The following is a 17408-nucleotide window of genomic DNA, read 5'->3' on the forward strand; positions in this document are numbered from 1 at the left end:
CACCTTCCTTCTACGAGACGTGGCCTGCAGTCGAGCTCATGCTAAGAAGAAGGAGCTGACCACTGTCGCTTCCCCAACGAGTCGGTTTCCGTCGTCTTGTGCAAATTGCTTATTGTTCAAGTGGAACTCCGCTTCGGAAGCGGCCACTTTAAAACCGTTACCTCATATATCGTCAATGGCCAATGACGTACCCTACTGAAATAGGCAGGTAGGTCCACGAGAGATAGGGCCGCCAAACTCGTTTATCTTCACCTCCGATCGTAAACTCCTTGACAGAACAAATAACAAAAGTCGAAGCACTGCCGGTCGGTGAACAGCGAGCTGATTGTGTCACCCATTTCCTACCACGCTCTACGAGACAATGTCGGCTCCGCTGATATGCACTACGCTCCAGATGACCCCAGTCGTTATCTTTCCACGTGGGGCACAAGCAGCAAGCCCGCCGACGCCTAGGATAAGACTCGTGGTACAGTGCCGTAATATCGAAGATTGATCCAGTAGGGATCAAAGACTCGCATCCCTGTATCGGCCATGCATGGACAATGATGCACGAGTTACACATCAGGACTCGTATGTACTGCTCGGAGCTGGCAAAGCTCTGGAAGCTTAGCTTTTCAATCAAAACCTCTTACATCCCAGAAATTTCCACCTCGTGTTGCTTTCGACCTGCCAACTCGCAAAGCAGCAGATTGTGATTGAGGCAGTAAAAGCTGACAATGATTTGCAAGCACTTCTCGTTCCTGGCTCTTGCCAGTTTGGTGTGTGCTCATGGCGATCATGAGCAAACTACCATGGAGGGACCACATAAGTCGTTGTGGTACAATACCTTGCCAGGTGATGGCGGCACTCAGGTATGCGCCTTGAGCATGCAAAATTCAACTAGCTGACAATTGTATACAGGCGGATGCTGTCTTTTCAGGAATCTCGACCTTTGGTCGTCTCCCGTACTTCCCATGTCTCGCTAGCGACGCTGAGAAGTACGATATCGCTTTCATCGGCAAGTAGATGATATTGCTATATGGAGCTTTTTGGTCCTAGTGATTTGCTGCAGGGGCGCCTTTCGACACCGGCACGAGCTACAGACCTGGAGCTAGATTCGGTCCAAGTGGTATCAGACAAGGTTCTCGCCGCCTCAATCTCTAGTACGTCTCACTTGTCTGAAGGTCAACTGACCAGCTGTTTTTTGATGTGAAGGCTCACGAAAGGTTCGATTTAGCGGCGGGTACAATGTGTAAGCTTCTTCGACGAACACGGAGGGCATCTCAATTGACTTTCAATAGTCCTCAAGACACAAACCCGTTCAATTTCTGGGGAAAGGTGATCGATTGTGGCGATATTCCGGTCACTTCGTAAGCCCGCATACCCAGCCTTTTAGACCTCTCTAACAAGATCTAGCTACGACAACGCATATGCTCTCCAGCAAATCGAGCATGGCCATCACACTTTGTTAACCCGTACTCCTGCCACCGCTGGTGAAGAGACAGGTCTTTCATCCAAGGGCAAGACCCTCCCTCGCCTCATCACTCTAGGAGGTGATCACACTATCACTCTTCCTCTCCTTCGAAGCATCACACGTGCCTATGGCCCCATCGCTGTTCTTCACTTCGATTCTCACCTCGATACATGGAAGCCAAAAGTTTTCGGCGGCAGCCCCTCTAAGCAAGCATCTATCAACCACGGAACCTATTTCTATCACGCTGCTCAAGAGGGGTTGATTGCCAACGACTCTTCCATCCATGCTGGTATCCGAACAACTCTGTCTGGTCTCTCAGACTACGACAATGACGGATACTGTGGCTTTGAGAGAGTCGAGGCACGTGAAATCGATGAGATCGGTACTGAAGGAATTATCAAAAGGATTGTGGACCGACTAGGCACCAAGAGACCTGTATATCTCAGGTATGCTATATCAGAATCCCCGCTCTTGAAGTCATACTGATCTGACATGTTTCAAGTATTGATATCGACACACTTGACCCAGCCTTCGCTCCTGCCACAGGCACGCCTGAAACAGGTGGCTGGACAACTCGAGAACTTCGGACTATCATCCGTGGTCTTCAAGACATCAACTTTGTTGCAGCCGATTTGGTTGAAGTCGCTCCAGCATATGATACCAATGCTGAGTGTAAGTTCAAATTCTGTTATGGAGACTTTAACTGATTATGTTATAGTGACCACGATGGCCGCTGCCGATACCTTGTTCGAGGTCATGAGCTTGATGGTGCGCAAAGGCCCATTGACCCTAGAGGCAGCTGACCACAAGGTCTCTGATCTTGGCAACTGGAAAGGCAGTCAGATGAAGAAGGAATTGTAGTTCATCTACAAGACAGTTGGTTGATGCAGATGCCCTCACGCACACTCTTTCTTGAGGCCTGCAAATATCCAGCAATCCCATCTACCCAAGGAAACAGCGACAGGCGAGGTACGTTGACATGGACAGTGATGGGATCAACACATATGTGACTAGATCGGTAGTAGCTACAGTTGATTGTCCATAGTCTTCCGTGCTTGTAAATACTTATTGTCAATTGCCGAAACTCACTAAACCTATATATAAGAACCTACCACATAGCCTTCGCTCTCAAGCGTGGGGTCCCCATCATGCTTCACTTTTTCAACTCACGCATTGCTCCGCGTCACGGACCCTTTTCAGCTGAACACGATGCAAATCGAAACATTGCCGAATCATAGGACCAAAACACGACCATTTTTCATCCCACAGCCTCTAGCGGAGCACATTTCCGTGCTTACCTACCTCTATCTTCAAAATTCAGACGTCTTTCGTTCTTCGAGGCTGTCAAGCCATCTTTGACAGGTATTCAGCTTCGTCCAAAACTACCGACTCACCGATGAAACATGTTATGGTCTACTTCAGCCCCGATGCGACTCAAGTACATCCCCAGATGGCAACATCACGGTACCGTAAATAAGCATTCAAAGTGACCGTCATAACATTTCTTCGATGAACTTTCGCACAATGACAAGCAGACACGGGAGTCATCCAGCGACAAACTGAGCTGATGAGGACAAAAGTACTACCTCCCCCGAGCTAGATCCCATCGTGGGATCCGGAAATACTTGGAATATGCATCGAAAGTGCTTCAGATACATCCTTCCTCAGCTTAGCAATTAGGCATTCAAAGCCGCCTTACAACTTATGAGGCTGAAATAAACGGAATAGGCGGGCGGCCGGACGCCTTGATTTCGAAAGGCCTAAATTTGGCTAGTAACAGAAGCATTGCGCAAAATGCGGTATTGTGGAATGTAACGTAAAGTTCTCGTAGAAACTGTGAGTAAGTCAGGCGTCCACGTTTCGTGGACGGGTTTTGTCCCTGCAGAGATCTACGTTGCAGGTAGGCTGCAGGCTTGGCTACTCCAGTACTTGAAGGAAGGTCTGAGTCTTGCCATTGAACTGAACTAAGCAGCTGGTAACAGTATATGATATTCTGTATGTTCTGTATAGTAGTAAGCGTCGCAGACGTATCTCAACACAGGACGGAGAGGAGATTTGTGCCCTTCAACCCAGATCCAGGAAAACAACGCATAAATTGGTAACGACAGTGTATCATCTCGAACGGAACGTAACCCTTTCCTCTGCCTCACGTCATCCAACTCTCCATATAGAAGTTAGACTTCAAGCAATACTCAATTGAACTTGTATTGCATCTCGAGCTGCTGGGTATTTGGTACGCGCGGCAACAGTGTCACTGGTAGTGTGTCTGTGCCATGTTCCGCATTCCTCAATCTATGGCCTCGACTGACAGCTTTGGCTATTGGAAAAGACCAATCGAGTAGACCGTGGTACTGAGTGCTCTAAGTCCACGTCACTGAAGGTGTTCTGCTTGTTCTTATCGTTTCGAGGTTCCTGCCCCGGAGCCGTATCCTGAGTCGTGGGAGTAACCTCGTCTACTTGTGCTCGAGCTTGTCGTGGTTGTCGTAGGCCTTCTCTTGCCGTGGTCGGGACATGCGAAGCCCACCAGGATTGTCTTTTCGGTGACATTGTGACCAGGTCGATTGTAATTGTTGCATGGGTCGACAGCGTGGCGGTGATACAGGCATTTGCAGACTGCGTAGCGTTCGACTATCTGGTAGCACATTGTTGGTTTCAGTGGCCGCTAGCAATGGTTCGATGTCTCTGGTAATAGCAATCAGCTGAATGATTTCGGCGAAGACTTGACAAGTTGAAGGTCATATATTCGAGGAAGCCGTGTCCTGTGAAGACATCGTAAACTAGCACTGTTAGCGTAATCCGTCGTTCCTACAGGCAACACTCCATCTATTCATTGATGAGCCTCATTCAATATAGTAGTCACAGAGAAGACGAGGTCCAATAGGACGTCATAAGCAGAAGACCAAGAGTGTAGCTCACGTGCGAGAGCGAGGGACATTGCCACACTATGTGGCTATCGCTTCGAAGTTCTGGACTGTCTGTGGAAGGGGCCTTCCGCGCTAGGCTTCTGCCATCCCAGGACCACATCTTTGGACCGATGTTGATGCCACGTGGGATCTAGTACGAGCAGAAGAATAGATCCTCATTGACTTGGTGCGACCAATGGGAAATCGTAAGCGCGTTATGAGTGAAGGCATGGGTCCAATTCGGAGACGGGGAAGCATTTCGGGTCGTCCTGGCTTATGGCTGGGGGCGGTTTCAGAACCGGCGTTGCTTCGCGATATCGTTTCCTAGTACTCTCGAGTCATTTGCATCTTGATCGTGGTAAAGCAGAGTCTTTCTCTCCTCTTCGTCGTTCGCTGCAACGATCGAAACGTCGGAAACTTTCCAGAGAATCTTGAGAGCTCATAGAGCACGAAGGGGACAGCTATCGCATCGAGGCGGATGTGACTATATTCCGCGACGAATAATGACGACGTTCAATGTGTTAGTCATCGATTGTCTAATTCAGGCAGTCGTTGCATTTGGCAAGGTGCAATGATTGGAATACCTGAGAAGTGCGATTTCGTTCTTGGATTTGTCACACACCAGAATACTGCCGCTCATATGGACACAAATTTACGAAGCAATAGTAAGTCGGGAGCTTGACTTCAGGATTGGGAAGGGAACAATTTGAATGTGAAAATGTCACTGCGTAGTAAACATCATTGGAAGAAACATTTCGAAGGAGAAGAGAAGTGTCGCAGCTCGTGTGAGCAAGAGCAGGACACGGAGTCCTGAATAATCAAGGCAGTTACGACGTTAGCTAGAGTTCGGCCCGCTCGGCGCTCTTTCCAAATGCGTATATAGGCGCGACCAGGAGAGTGGTTGGGTTTCTTCCGGACAATGTACTGTAATGTTTCGTAACAGACGTTTTCTATCCTTATGTTCAATCACGAGGGAAGCTCAACTGACCGTGCCAAGACGTACTTTCTGGTAGCGGATACAGCAAGTTATTGTATACTACCAGGTGACACACCGGTTCGCAGCTTGAGAAGATAGCATATTTCAACCAGATTTGTGCCACGATCGTCTTGCACTTGTAGATCTGTCGTGTACGTGCTTGGCTTGAGCATCTGATGAGCGCAAGCTACCTCGGGTCCAAACAGTGGCTGACTACAAAATCTAGACCACTTGTGACAACCCGATTTCGGCAGCGATGGTGGTATTGAGGCCTCAATGGTAATTACAGGAAATCTCAAACCTGTCGCAACATCATTTCTTCTCCAATCAGTCAAAGCCGACGAATGGTCAGGCATCCTTCCACACTTGCTTTGGCGCATATGCAGGATACCAATCATATTCTCAAGGCACATCGGAACCAGGTAAATGCGCAGGATGTACTAGCTTAGCTCTAACGCAAGCAGTATGTATCTGTCAGTCATTATGAATCAACGAACAGATCGCAGCAGAGCCCGAAGAAGGAAACATGCCAGGTATAACAGGTAACCGTGAGTGAACACTGGCAGCCCACCGCTGGCTGACATCTTGAGCTTCCTGGCTACCTGTTGATTTGCTGTTACTCAGGCGGCTGGAACTTCAATTCTTTGCGCGCACGCTCATCTTGGCTTCGCGGATGTGATTCGTCGCCACTGCTTAGTTCGTGTGAAAGAGCCAATCGCTCTCCGGATTTGGCTGAGAGAAGTTGAGATTCGTCGCAATCATGCTCGGATTGTTCGTCTGCAATGGCGTCGCTAAGCTGCCTGGAGGCTGATTCTGGGACATGTTATCAGCAGACATGTGCGTTCTTGGAAAGTTGAACAAATCGAACACATCAAGGTACTCAAGTTCGTTGACTGCTGGCGTATTAGCTCGGGTTGGCTGATAAGATTTGATTGATGCCTGAGGCTGTCGAGATATCAGAAAGTCAAGATCGTATGCGCATCTGCTACTGATTAGCACGCGATTCGGAGACACTCCTCCGTTGTAATCTTACCTTCGCATATCAGCCAGGATCTTTACCGTTGATGGCGTTATGCGCTCTGAACCTGAATGTTGAGATGTCCTGTATTCCCCAAGAACACGACTTAGGATCTCACTATATCTTCTGGCAACATCCCAATAGTGTCCCATCTCCGCCAATAACGTCACGAAGTAATCGATATCAGGATCGACATCATCGTCCATGATCGAGCCGTGTACAAGGGCGACCCTGGCACTGACCCACGTCGCAAACGCAAATGGAGGTCCAAGCTTGTCTAACAGGCCACTGATCTTCACAAACTGACACAGATGCCGCATGCTGTCGACCGCAGATAGACACCTTTGCATGGCACTGTATGAGGATGAAAAGATTGGTGAGCTTTGAGCAGGGTAGGCAGCTGACGAGTTCAGGCGAATAGTGGTAAAAGCATACGCCGCATGAAGTGCTATCCAGCCACAATTGGCAGGCTTCGCTGACGAGCCGGTCTTCATCATGCGCGTGATGTTGACAAAGTCGTCAGGAAGGCCGAAGTGCCAAGCGTTCAGTTCACTGTCCAATGCTCGATAAGTCCCTTGCCATTGTTCAACGTCCGTTAGACTGCCGATATCAATTGGACGTTTTAGAAAAAGATGGATGCGACCAAGAATTCCTAGAAGCTCGCAGTGATAGGCAAAGTGGCCGTGTACATCTAGGATGTTCGTGGAATATCTGTTTTGACCTGAGTGACGGAACCATTTCGTGTCCACCGATTTGTTCGCGGAGAAAAGATCGTCGCGACAAGGTAAACGGCGATCAACTTCCTTGTCATCCAGTGCGAATCCAAATGCTGTCGCAACGGTTGCATAACGATCCAGCATGTAAACAGCCCAGAAGAGTCGTCTTCGTTCTTCATCTTCGATTGGTGACCGAGATTCTGGTAGCACTGCTGCACGTAAAGTGGCTATAGAGGGGTACAACGGCGTAGCCAAGCTAGAAGTTGTTTCGACCGATAGCCCAAGTTGAATAACGCTACGACTGATAAGCGCTAATAGGTTCCAACCGGGCGGACCGTTGGTGTCCCCTGTCACATCCAAAGCTAGAATCACCAAGGCTTGCAAGGCTCGGATGCTCGAGTTCTCCAGACCGAATAGTTGCACCTTCTGCTTCGATATGTCATGGTAATGTTGACGACTTTCTGAAGCTAAACGTGGATCCTTTGAAAAGCGGAGTGAGACTGTGACTATGGCGTGTAGGACGATTTTATCAGCCTCAGCTAACGGAGATGGACCAAACAAAGTGTCGAGTGTTGATTTCCTGTCCAAAAGAGGAAGCCATACGTTCACATGTCGAAAATACAGATCGACAAGGGTATACAACAGGTCGTACGGTGGTAAGGAAGCTGTGTTCTCAGAATATGGTGTCTGATGGGAAACTGGTTGTGCTCCTGTTAAATGCGGAGATGTTAGTTGTGTGTGAGCTGGAGAAGCATCGGAGTAGTGGTGTACAGACTGTGCGTTTTGTTCCAGAGACAACGGTTGGCCCGAGGAATATTGTATAGACTGTTGCCGGGACGAGGATGGTCTCAGTTGCGGGTCTATCATCTGCTGCTTGAGGGCTGTTTCGGGGTCGTAGGATATGGAGCCCGTAAAGGTAGTGCCTGGCAGTTGTCCGACTAGCTCTTCATGAGACTGACGAGGCACCGAGACACTGCCTCTATCAGTCAAGTTGCATGATTGCTGAAGGTGGGCCGCAAGTTGTCTGCCTTGCTCGTAGATGATGGACTCCAATTTGTCAAGTCGTCCCTCGAGCTCGCGACCATAGCCCGCACGTAAGCCTGGCTTCTTACGCTCCCTGTATTCGCACGGATGCTGATTCTTCGTACACCATCCGCAGGAAGGTTGAGCACGATCTAAGGAAAGGATGTTAGTAATCAGGTTGTAGACTTTTCTCTTAAGTACAATGTTTTGTTCTCCTGGCATCATGCAACCGATCGACCGTGCGGCCAACGAAACAAAATATCGTGCGCTCACAGCGCTGAATATTCATCATACTCTGCGAAGAAGGAAGACGTGACACGTAGCTCACGCTCTCCGGCAAATGTGCATTCCACAGGCTGCAGATGTGTCCACGATCGATTGTCGGATGTAGTCACTTACCACACTTGACTTTGCGTTGCTTACATGCCTCGCAGCTGTCAACATTCATGTCAGCCTTCCGATGTCAAGTTGGCGCCTCATGGACATGAGTGTAAATTGAGCTTACGTTACATTCATGGGTCTCTTTCTTTTTCTATTTTGATCATATCCATCACTACCATCAGAGTCTTCGCTCTGACTAGCAGCTTCGGGTCGATTTGAACCATCTTGCAGCAAGGCAGCTGAGTCATAGTACGAGCGCTCCTCCATGTTGTGGACTGGTTGATGTGTGCTGAAAGGTCCGGGTTGATGAAGCCCGAAGCACGGTGGAAGATTGTACCAGACCGAGCTTCGCAAAGTGGATATCCATGGCCAAAGCAGCCCCGCACAAACTGCAGGAGCGATGGGTTGTTCTTGCCGTGCATTGACTGGTTTTCTCTAATGTACCTGCATCACAAATCAGGCATTATAACGGTCGTTGCTTCACCGAGGCGAGACGATGGGCTTGTAAAACGCTGATGGCAGCCATGAGCTTTATCGGCTCGTTTCCGTTCCTTCCTCTTAGAAACTGCACATACACTACCTTCTACTGAGTACTGACTTTGCAGCAGCATTCTTGCACCGACCTCTCTACCTTCGAACTGACCAGCTTCTCAATATGAACAGCACATCTGTCAGGTCCTTCCCTACCATCAAGGCAGTGAAGACATTCATAATAGAAGGAGTTGGTTCAGGTGGTGATTATCACAATGTCAAAGGAGGTCACTGGCTGATAGACAGTCCCATCTCGACGCCTATGTCGAAATGGGAGCAATATCGGAAATCCAGAACCTCGTGGGGCATCAACGTCCTTGGTTCGTTTTGTGTCGAGATCGAAGCCACTGATGGCACCAAAGGTTTTGCAACTGGCTTTGGTGGTCCGCCAGCCTGCTGGTTGGTGCAACAACACTTCGAACGTTTCCTCCTAGGCAAAGACCCACGCGACACCAACGAGCTTTTTGAACTCATGTACAGAGGCTCAATGTTCTATGGCCGGAAAGGTCTTCCAGTTGCAGTCATCTCAGTCATCGATCTAGCATTATGGGATTTGGTTGGCAAGATACGAGGTGAACCTGTCTACAAGATGATAGGAGGTGCTACAAGAGAGAGACTACATTTCTACTGTACCGGTCCCGAGCCAGGCGCTATGAAGAAAGCAGGTTTCATAGGAGCCAAGGTCGCCCTGCCATATTGTGCAGAAGAAGGTCAACCAGGCCTGCTGAAAAACATTGCATATCTCAAGAAGAAGCGAGAAGAGGTCGGTCCCGACTTTCCTCTACGTGTTGATTGCTACATGTCATTGAATGTGCCCTACACGATTGAGCTTGTCAGCGCTGCAAAGCGAGAGAATCTCCACATCGATTGGTGGGAAGAAGTGCTCTCCCCTGATGACTTCGATGGCTTCCAGCTACTGAAACGAGCACACCCGGACACCAAATTTACTACTGGCGAACACGAATACTCCAGGTACGGTTTCCGTAAACTCATCGAGGGGCGAAACGTCGACATCTTACAGCCAGATGTGATGTGGGTTGGTGGAATGACCGAGTTGCTGAAGGTCGCGGCTATGGCCTCAGCATACGATCTGCCTGTTGTGCCGCATGCATCAGGTCCATACAGCTACCACTTCGTGGTTTCGCAACACAATTGTCCATTCCAAGAATACCTTGCTAACAGCCCAGACGGGAAGTCCGTCTTGCCTGTGTTTGGCGATTTGTTCCTCAATGAACCAATTCCAGAAAGTGGTTACCTGGATGTAGCTGTGCTGGACAAGCCTGGATTTGGTCTTGAACTGAACCCGAATGCTAGACTGGTGGATGCAACTGGCCTCCTTGGGATGGGTCCAATGAAGTCGATAACATCGAAGGTCGAGGAGAGGCAAACCGTCGTGGACAATACTTCTGCAAAACACACAACGTCAGGCGATCACGTTGAGTAGAAAGTATAGATTGTAGCAGAATCTTGTGTGCCGTAATTTGCTTTCTCGTTAACGCTTACGTAGGGACAAACGCGGTATGGCATGATATAGCTATTGCTGTAAAACTACTGTTGAACCAAGCATTACTGGTACGAGCTACACCAACATTTGTATCAGATGCAACTTTTACTCGAATTTGCTGGACAGATTGTGCTTCTGCACGTGTTCAAGTCCTCAAATGGAGCTCGGCCCCATCTACTCCGAACTCTGCCGTTCCTTTCAAAATCATTACTCGCTACGTCAATAGGCAAGAGAAAGTGAGCACAAACACAATTCACATGAAAAACAATACTCCGGTAAAGTTGAGTAATCCATCAATCGTAGTTTAGCAACACTACTTCGACCCGACCAGTGCGCCGAGAACTTGCAAAATCCCTCGCAGAAATGCCCCTCTCACCAGTTTTCGACCAGCAAACGAATCCGCACGTCCTGTGCATAACTGGTGGTCTCACGGGCATTGGACGCGCAATAGCCACACTCTTCCTCTCGCACAATGCATTCGTTTGCATCAACTACTTTCCAGGTCATAATGCCAATGACCAAACCTTACAGGACTCTTTGCGTACGGAAGCTCTGGAAGTGATAAGATCCAGGAACCCGCAAACCTCAACGTCGAAGGTGGAAGATGTGCCGTTGCTGTGTGTGCCTGGTGATATCTCATTGCCAGAAACTGGAATCGAGCTAGTCCGGCAGTGTGTTGATAGGTTTGGTCGTCTTGATACTTTCGTCTCTAATGCTGGCATATGCAAATTCGAGGAGTTTCTCGATATATCCCCCGAGAGTTTTTCTAAGCACAGAGACACGAATTACTCGGGGGCATTCTATGCTGTACAGGCAGCAGCGCGACATATGTCGGGTCAGACACCGAATGAGGATGGAAGTCGTGGGTCGATTATTGGCGTCTCGAGTATCAGTGCTCTGGTCGGTGGTGCGCAGCAAGCACATTATACACCGACTAAGGCTGCTGTGCTGAGTCTGATGCAAAGTTGTGCTACCGCATTGGGAAAGTACGGGATTAGGTGCAATGCACTCCTTCCTGGAACAATTCGCACACAGCTGAACGACGAGGATCTGAAGGATGGTAGTGAGAAGAAGGCGTATATGGAAAACCGAATACCACTACGCCGACTTGGTGCTCCTAGTGATATGGCTGGCCCTGCCTTATTCCTGGCAGTGGGTGAGCTAAGTGGCTATGTGTCTGGCGCGACAATTCTGGTCGATGGTGGCGCATTTGTGAATTTCCAGTAAAAGGTGTATCAGTTTTTAGGACAGATTCAGGGCGGCCCAGAGTGTGATGATGTTGACCAGAATGATATAGCTTACTGCAAGCGGCATGAAATGGGACGTTGTCGATGAGTAGACGTTCGAGCCAGCACCATTGCCGTCACCTGGTCCACCTTGGTAGGGATTACCAGAGGGTCCCCAAGTGTAGTAATAGCCTGTCCATGTAGCACAATCGACACCGAATCCTCGATCGTCAAAGCACTTTCGTCTTGAGTCCAAGGGATTTCTCGACAGGGGCGCCATGGTGATTAAGGTCGAGTGGGTGAAGGCAAATGTGCTTGTGTCGCTCGAACTGCTCAAAACCGTTCTTGGTATCGTTGTTAGTGTCGATGGGTTCGAGCTCGACTGCGCTGCTACTGATAATGGTGACAGCACAATGTCGCTCGTCGTTCGTACAAATCGTGTACTAAGCAGGGCAGTGGATTGACATAAAAGGGCGAAGTAGGGAAAAGGTCTCATATTGAGTACTGTAGTCCTCTTCTGTAGCTCGAAAGTCTGTTCCAGACGGCATCAAATGCAGGCTCCATTGTGGTATGTAGCGCTTGCTAATATGCTTTTCCACGAGTATACCTTACAGATGATGTTCTCACATGTACCCAGATTGTTCTTCGTGCTTGGGCACTCGAACATTAGCTCTTTGAGCGCAGCGATTTGACGAAGTCTTGTATTTGCTCCATTGGGTCGGTCAGTATGTGGTTGGATATGATTGGCCAGGAGCTACCTTAGTCTGGGCGGACCGAGATCGGCATCTAGCCAAACACACCGCACAATTGAACGCCATACCAGAAAAGTGAGGCGGTCAGCAACATACTGTACCATCAAGGTATTTGCAAAGAGGAGGCAGAGGATCTAGCCGAGCTAAGCGCACGAGCACTCAGCACTGTTGCTTTTCAGAGGTCGATGATCTCCACGTCTTGCGAAGCTTGGTTTGGTGTATCTTCGTCTTCGCGCTGTGGTTCTAGAGCTGGCAGAGAGCTCAAGTCAGCACCAAGTATTTCCAAAGTCTTCTCATAGACTCTGCCGAGACTCATAGCAATCGATTGGTTGTTCAGATTTTTGTCACCGTCGCTTGTGTCATCATCGTCAAAGTCCTCATCGTTCGAGGATGCGTCCTCATCAACAGACATACCACTTTTTGAAGCGACCTCAGTCATCTCCACCCTAGTCTCCTGAGCTAGAGACCTAATGCGTACTTTGTCCGTCACGGTAATCGCAGTGGATAAATGATCCTGTGCCGAAAGCAGTCGCGAAAATGCTAGGTCAAACCTCCTGGCGAGGCGAAAAGAGTCTGTCACGAACGAGAAAGAATGTAGGTAATCTCTGAACTGGCCAGCGAGGCTCAGAAGGTATGGAATCTGTATGGAGGGTGTATTGCTGATCCAGACAACGTCGAGCACAGCATCGACATCGGTGATGACTTGACCAAAGTCTGTATAGCCTACATTGTGGTCGCGATCGGTTGCACTCGCAGCAAAGCTCTTGGCGTATCGGGATGTAATGTGTAAAATCCTGTCATCTAGGTAGTTGATTAGAGCAATCTGTTTGGAGGATCCAGCAGGAAGAGGATGTGATCTTGGCACAGGAAGAACATCAGATGGAGCATACGCCACAGAAATGTCTGATTGTGCTGGAGATAGTAGACCATTCTCGCGGTGTGCCGTAGTCATTGTGCATGTAGTAGTAGCTTGAGTCTAGGGATCACAAGTAGAGCAGGAGCGACACAACTTGAAGTCAATATTCGACGTTCGCTCTTTCAAATCTAGTCATGCCATAGGGTAATGATTGGAAGGGATGAAGACCACACTTTTGCTCATGCCAGCGTATGGCGGCGAGATGCTGGCGTCAAGGTCGTATTAGGAGCCAGCGAATACAGGCGATGAAGATATCTTTGCCAGTCTTGAACGCAGAAACAGCAAAGCGGATTGGGATGTCCGATGGTAACGCGCCTCGCGTGGGCTCTCTATTGGTTGCCTGAGGCATTCGTACCGTTGCTGGAAGTGACGAATTCGGGCACGTCTAGGCTCGCACTGCCACCTGTAAACTTCGAGTTCTCGACGATCCTTTGCTCAGACCTACTTTACAAGCACGAGCATCCGCATCCCGCAGATTACTCTCATGCTTTGAGTCCTGGACTCCTGCTTCAGTAGCTCAACGAGATGAGGTCAAAACGAGTGCAGATACATGCTCTCCGCTGTAAGGTGCCTGAAACCCTTCGGCGTGTCAACCAAGCACGATGCGGTACATTTCACACCGAACTGCTCTGGCTCAATGGACCAACAATTTCAGGTAGGAGATATGGCCTTCTTGATAGCTAACTAAGTGTTCAATATGTCCGATGGCGGTGGTAGTTCTAGCAACTACCCTATAATAGATTCTCATATCCACCTCTACGCAGACACGCATATACCACACCTCAACTGGGCTCCGTCACTCCCAGATGGCCACGTTCTGAAAAGGCAGAACTCGGTCGAACAGTACCGCGCGGCCACAAAATCGCGCTCGAGCTTGCTCGGCTTCGTCTTTGTCGAGACAGACCGAAGGTCAGGATTAGAAGAAGATAGTTGGGAGCATGCACTCGCAGAGGTCGACTTGCTCCGTCGTATCAGAGATGGAAGCCCATCAGAAGGAGAAGGCCACGTACCTGAAGACCGGTCTTTAGCATTGGGGGTAGTCGCATGGGCACCACTTGGTGCTTCGGTCAAGTCTTTGGAAAAGTACTTGGATCGGCTTGGTGCTTCACGAGACCTGCAAGCGAAGGACGGACTGGTTCGTGGCTTTCGCTACCTTCTCCAGGACAAGCCACAAGGAACAGCTCTTAGAACTGAGTTTATAGACGGGTTACTGCTTCTCGAAAAGCAAGGTGCCAAATCCTTCGATCTAGGCGTGGACTATCGTCAAGGTGGTCAATGGCAGCTACTTGGGGCAGCAGAAATGCTTCGGAGATTCTATGAGCACAGTACAGGAACGATGAAAATCGTCATCAATCATCTATGCAAGCCAAATTTGCACGAGAATGTAACTACACCAAGATCCGACCCTGAAAATTTCAAGGTCTGGCGTAAATGCATCAAGACCTTGTCCGAATTTCCCACAACCTACATGAAGCTGTCTGGCTTGTTCTCAGAACTCCCATCACAGTCGCCTGACCAGCCTACACCCATCTCCGAACTTCTCGATGTATCGAGACCATACATCCAGGAGATCTTCCGTGACTTTGGACCAGATTATGGTAACAGCGGAGGTAAGATGCGTATCATGTTCGGCTCCGACTGGCCAGTCTGCAATGTAGGAGGGCCTGGGATTGAGAGATCATGGACGCACTGGGTCGATTTTGTGGGCGCGGTCCTTGAAGAGCTGCATCTTAGCCATGAGGATAAGGCGATGGTGTGGGCGGGTTGTGCCAAAGAGGTCTATGGACTTGACGTGAGGGTAGATAGGTAGACAGTGATCCGTTATAGCACATCTTCATACCTGGGATATAGTGCTTGTATGTTGCCCAACAATTTCCCAAGCACTTGACGAGTACCTTTTTTTCCAAGCTAGCTTTAGCTGTGCCATGAGCCAAGTTAATCACATCCAACCAGACGCACGCCTATGTAGAATCGTACCTGGAGAGTAGCATCTTAACAACAACGTCATAACCAGTGGAGGCCATGGACTTTGCCCTTGTTCATTTGTGTTCATTATCATCACCTCTCGGCTGCACGTTCAGACCCATGCCGTTGTACAAGTTCGTGCCTCGCTTCTTCGTCTCCTCTTCTTCATCCCGCCTCTGATCTGCCAATGTTCTTACCCTCACATTTCTGACATCCCTAGCGGCAGTTTCGCCTTGGCTAGGACGCGAAGACGCATCCGTGTCTTGCGCTTGTGTATTCGAAGTGGTTTGTGGTGTCACACCCGCGCCCATCAGACGGCCAAGTCCACCGACCAAGATGCCAGCAGCAGATCCTACGATACCAATACCGGTACCAACGACAGATTGTGCGGCGCCTATCGCGCTACCAAGTAGTCCACCATTGCCAGCTGTATTGCCGTAGGAATCTACATATGTCTTGACAGGGACCATCACAAGCGTCGCACTGCCTTGTATACCCTCAATATCAGACAACGGCGTATCCTCCTCACCAGCCTCAATACTCCGATTTGGCAACGGCGTCAATATCAACTTCAAATCATACGGTCGCCCCGCGACTCCTGAACCATTCTTCTTAGTCTGTTCTTCGATCCACGGTCTTACATGCAGTGCTATTGTATTCTCACTCGCGAAAGAGCTCCGTATTGTCCCGCCATCGAACAAGCGTACTTGGATCCGCACGTCTGTAGCCTGTGGATTTGAGGTTGTGGAGTTGGCTTTGCGGAGTTCGTGGAGCTCGGTTCGTCGACGGAGGGCTTCTGCTTCGTCGCGGGCTTTGCGATCGGCTTCTCGTCGGGTGCGCTTGTCTGCTTCGATTTCGGCTTTTATGCGGGCGCGTTCTGCTTCGGCGGCTTTCTGGGAGGATATGTATTCGGCCCGTTGGGCGGCTGTGTTTTGTGCTGTGGTTGAGGTTCTGTTCGAGGTTGAAGTCGTTGATGATGAGGCATGACTATCAGTCTGTTGTAATGGTCGTGGGGTCGTAAGAGGTGTTGATGATTGTGGGCCCGCGTTTGTTGTTGCTCCTGCTTGCTGAGTACGCCGAGGTTCATGAGAGGATCCTGAACCTGCTGGATCGTTATTACTAGAGGGCGGTGCTTGCCTAATACTCGAGGCTGGTGTGTTCAGTAGGCGTTCTGTCGCTTGATCCGACAAACTTGGCTCCGTATCTGTATTAATGGTATCTCGTATCTGCTGAATTGCCGTAGTCACTGGCTCCGAATTGACTGATCCCAAAAGCTTTAGTTGAATGTTCAGCAAGCCCTTTCCAGACACTCCTGAATCTAAATACTGCTGCGTCAATTTGCGAAGATGGTCATATGCATTGTTCGGCAAGCGCATCCTGCCCTCTGATGGTGGTAAGTCAAGGTAGCCTGGTAGTCTTTGCCTTGATGAAGTAGAAGGCGATGCTACTGGTTCTGTCTTCGGCGTGTATCTCGTGAAGAGTTCACGCTTAAAGTCCTCAAACGGTATCTGCCCATGCTGGTAGTTTGCAACGACTTCTGCTTTCTGAACGATGAGAACCGCTGGAACACTCTGAACAGGGTAGACGTCATTCAAAAGACGTGATTCCTTCGAGCCGGTAAATACTTTAAGCATGACTGTCGATGAGCGTAACTGATCCGCTATCTCAGGATCCGTCAGAACAGATTCCCATTGTGTACTGTCAGCATTATTATTGTCGGCGACAAAGCAAAGAAGCGCCTTGCTCTCGAGCCTTGCTTTGGCGATAGCAATGCCCGGAACTTGGAAGAAATGTATTGCGGCTGCCATGACGAGCAGACGACTATGATGATCTAGTCTGTTGGTAGATGCAGTGTTGATACGACGACGTCGAGTTGTAACAGGAGATTATCAGTGAGGCTAGCTGGAGTCACTTGGAGAAAAAGTGGCCGCTTGCTTCATCGCATCGTTGCCAAAAAGTCACGAGGAAAGGTGGCCATTTCACATAAACTCAAGTTGATATACAAACACTGTGACAATTAGTACACTACAATACACTGGTGTGA

At 49.3% G+C, this 17408-nt stretch overlaps 7 protein-coding genes across 7 annotated transcripts; 4 read left to right on the forward strand and 3 right to left on the reverse strand.

Annotated features, from left to right (window-relative positions):
- Positions 1-791: 791 nt before the first annotated feature.
- LTR64_003706 (uncharacterized protein) lies at positions 792-2314 on the forward strand (the record flags this gene model as incomplete). Its single annotated transcript, XM_064898058.1, has 6 exons — positions 792-851; positions 901-1001; positions 1281-1349; positions 1396-1899; positions 1956-2125; positions 2172-2314. 6 exons carry the CDS (start codon positions 792-794, stop codon positions 2312-2314), a joined length of 1047 nt encoding a protein of 348 aa, XP_064757008.1.
- Positions 2315-6025: 3711 nt separating this feature from the next.
- LTR64_003707 (uncharacterized protein) lies at positions 6026-8737 on the reverse strand (the record flags this gene model as incomplete). The annotated part of the gene is made up of 4 exons (XM_064898059.1): positions 6026-6314; positions 6366-8241; positions 8489-8523; positions 8595-8737. 4 exons carry the CDS (start codon positions 8735-8737, stop codon positions 6026-6028), a joined length of 2343 nt encoding a protein of 780 aa, XP_064757009.1.
- A 388-nt stretch (positions 8738-9125) lies between these two features.
- On the forward strand, positions 9126-10445 carry LTR64_003708 (uncharacterized protein; the record flags this gene model as incomplete). Its single annotated transcript, XM_064898060.1, has 1 exon — positions 9126-10445. The coding sequence occupies one exon, from the start codon at positions 9126-9128 to the stop codon at positions 10443-10445; it is 1320 nt and encodes a 439-aa protein (XP_064757010.1).
- Positions 10446-10868: 423 nt separating this feature from the next.
- On the forward strand, positions 10869-11732 carry DHG2 (L-rhamnose-1-dehydrogenase; the record flags this gene model as incomplete). The annotated part of the gene is made up of 1 exon (XM_064898061.1): positions 10869-11732. One exon carries the CDS (start codon positions 10869-10871, stop codon positions 11730-11732), a length of 864 nt encoding a protein of 287 aa, XP_064757011.1.
- A 926-nt stretch (positions 11733-12658) lies between these two features.
- Positions 12659-13435, reverse strand: LTR64_003710 (uncharacterized protein; the record flags this gene model as incomplete). Its single annotated transcript, XM_064898062.1, has 1 exon — positions 12659-13435. One exon carries the CDS (start codon positions 13433-13435, stop codon positions 12659-12661), a length of 777 nt encoding a protein of 258 aa, XP_064757012.1.
- A 661-nt stretch (positions 13436-14096) lies between these two features.
- LRA2 (L-rhamnono-gamma-lactonase) lies at positions 14097-15209 on the forward strand (the record flags this gene model as incomplete). Its single annotated transcript, XM_064898063.1, has 1 exon — positions 14097-15209. One exon carries the CDS (start codon positions 14097-14099, stop codon positions 15207-15209), a length of 1113 nt encoding a protein of 370 aa, XP_064757013.1.
- A 229-nt stretch (positions 15210-15438) lies between these two features.
- On the reverse strand, positions 15439-17172 carry LTR64_003712 (uncharacterized protein; the record flags this gene model as incomplete). Its single annotated transcript, XM_064898064.1, has 1 exon — positions 15439-17172. One exon carries the CDS (start codon positions 17170-17172, stop codon positions 15439-15441), a length of 1734 nt encoding a protein of 577 aa, XP_064757014.1.
- Between the last annotated feature and the right edge of the window lie 236 nt (positions 17173-17408).

Source organism: Lithohypha guttulata, assembly GCF_036872675.1.
Source record: "Lithohypha guttulata strain CCFEE 5908 chromosome Unknown scaffold_2, whole genome shotgun sequence".
In the NCBI taxonomy this organism is placed as follows: Eukaryota; Fungi; Ascomycota; class Eurotiomycetes; order Chaetothyriales; family Trichomeriaceae; genus Lithohypha; species Lithohypha guttulata.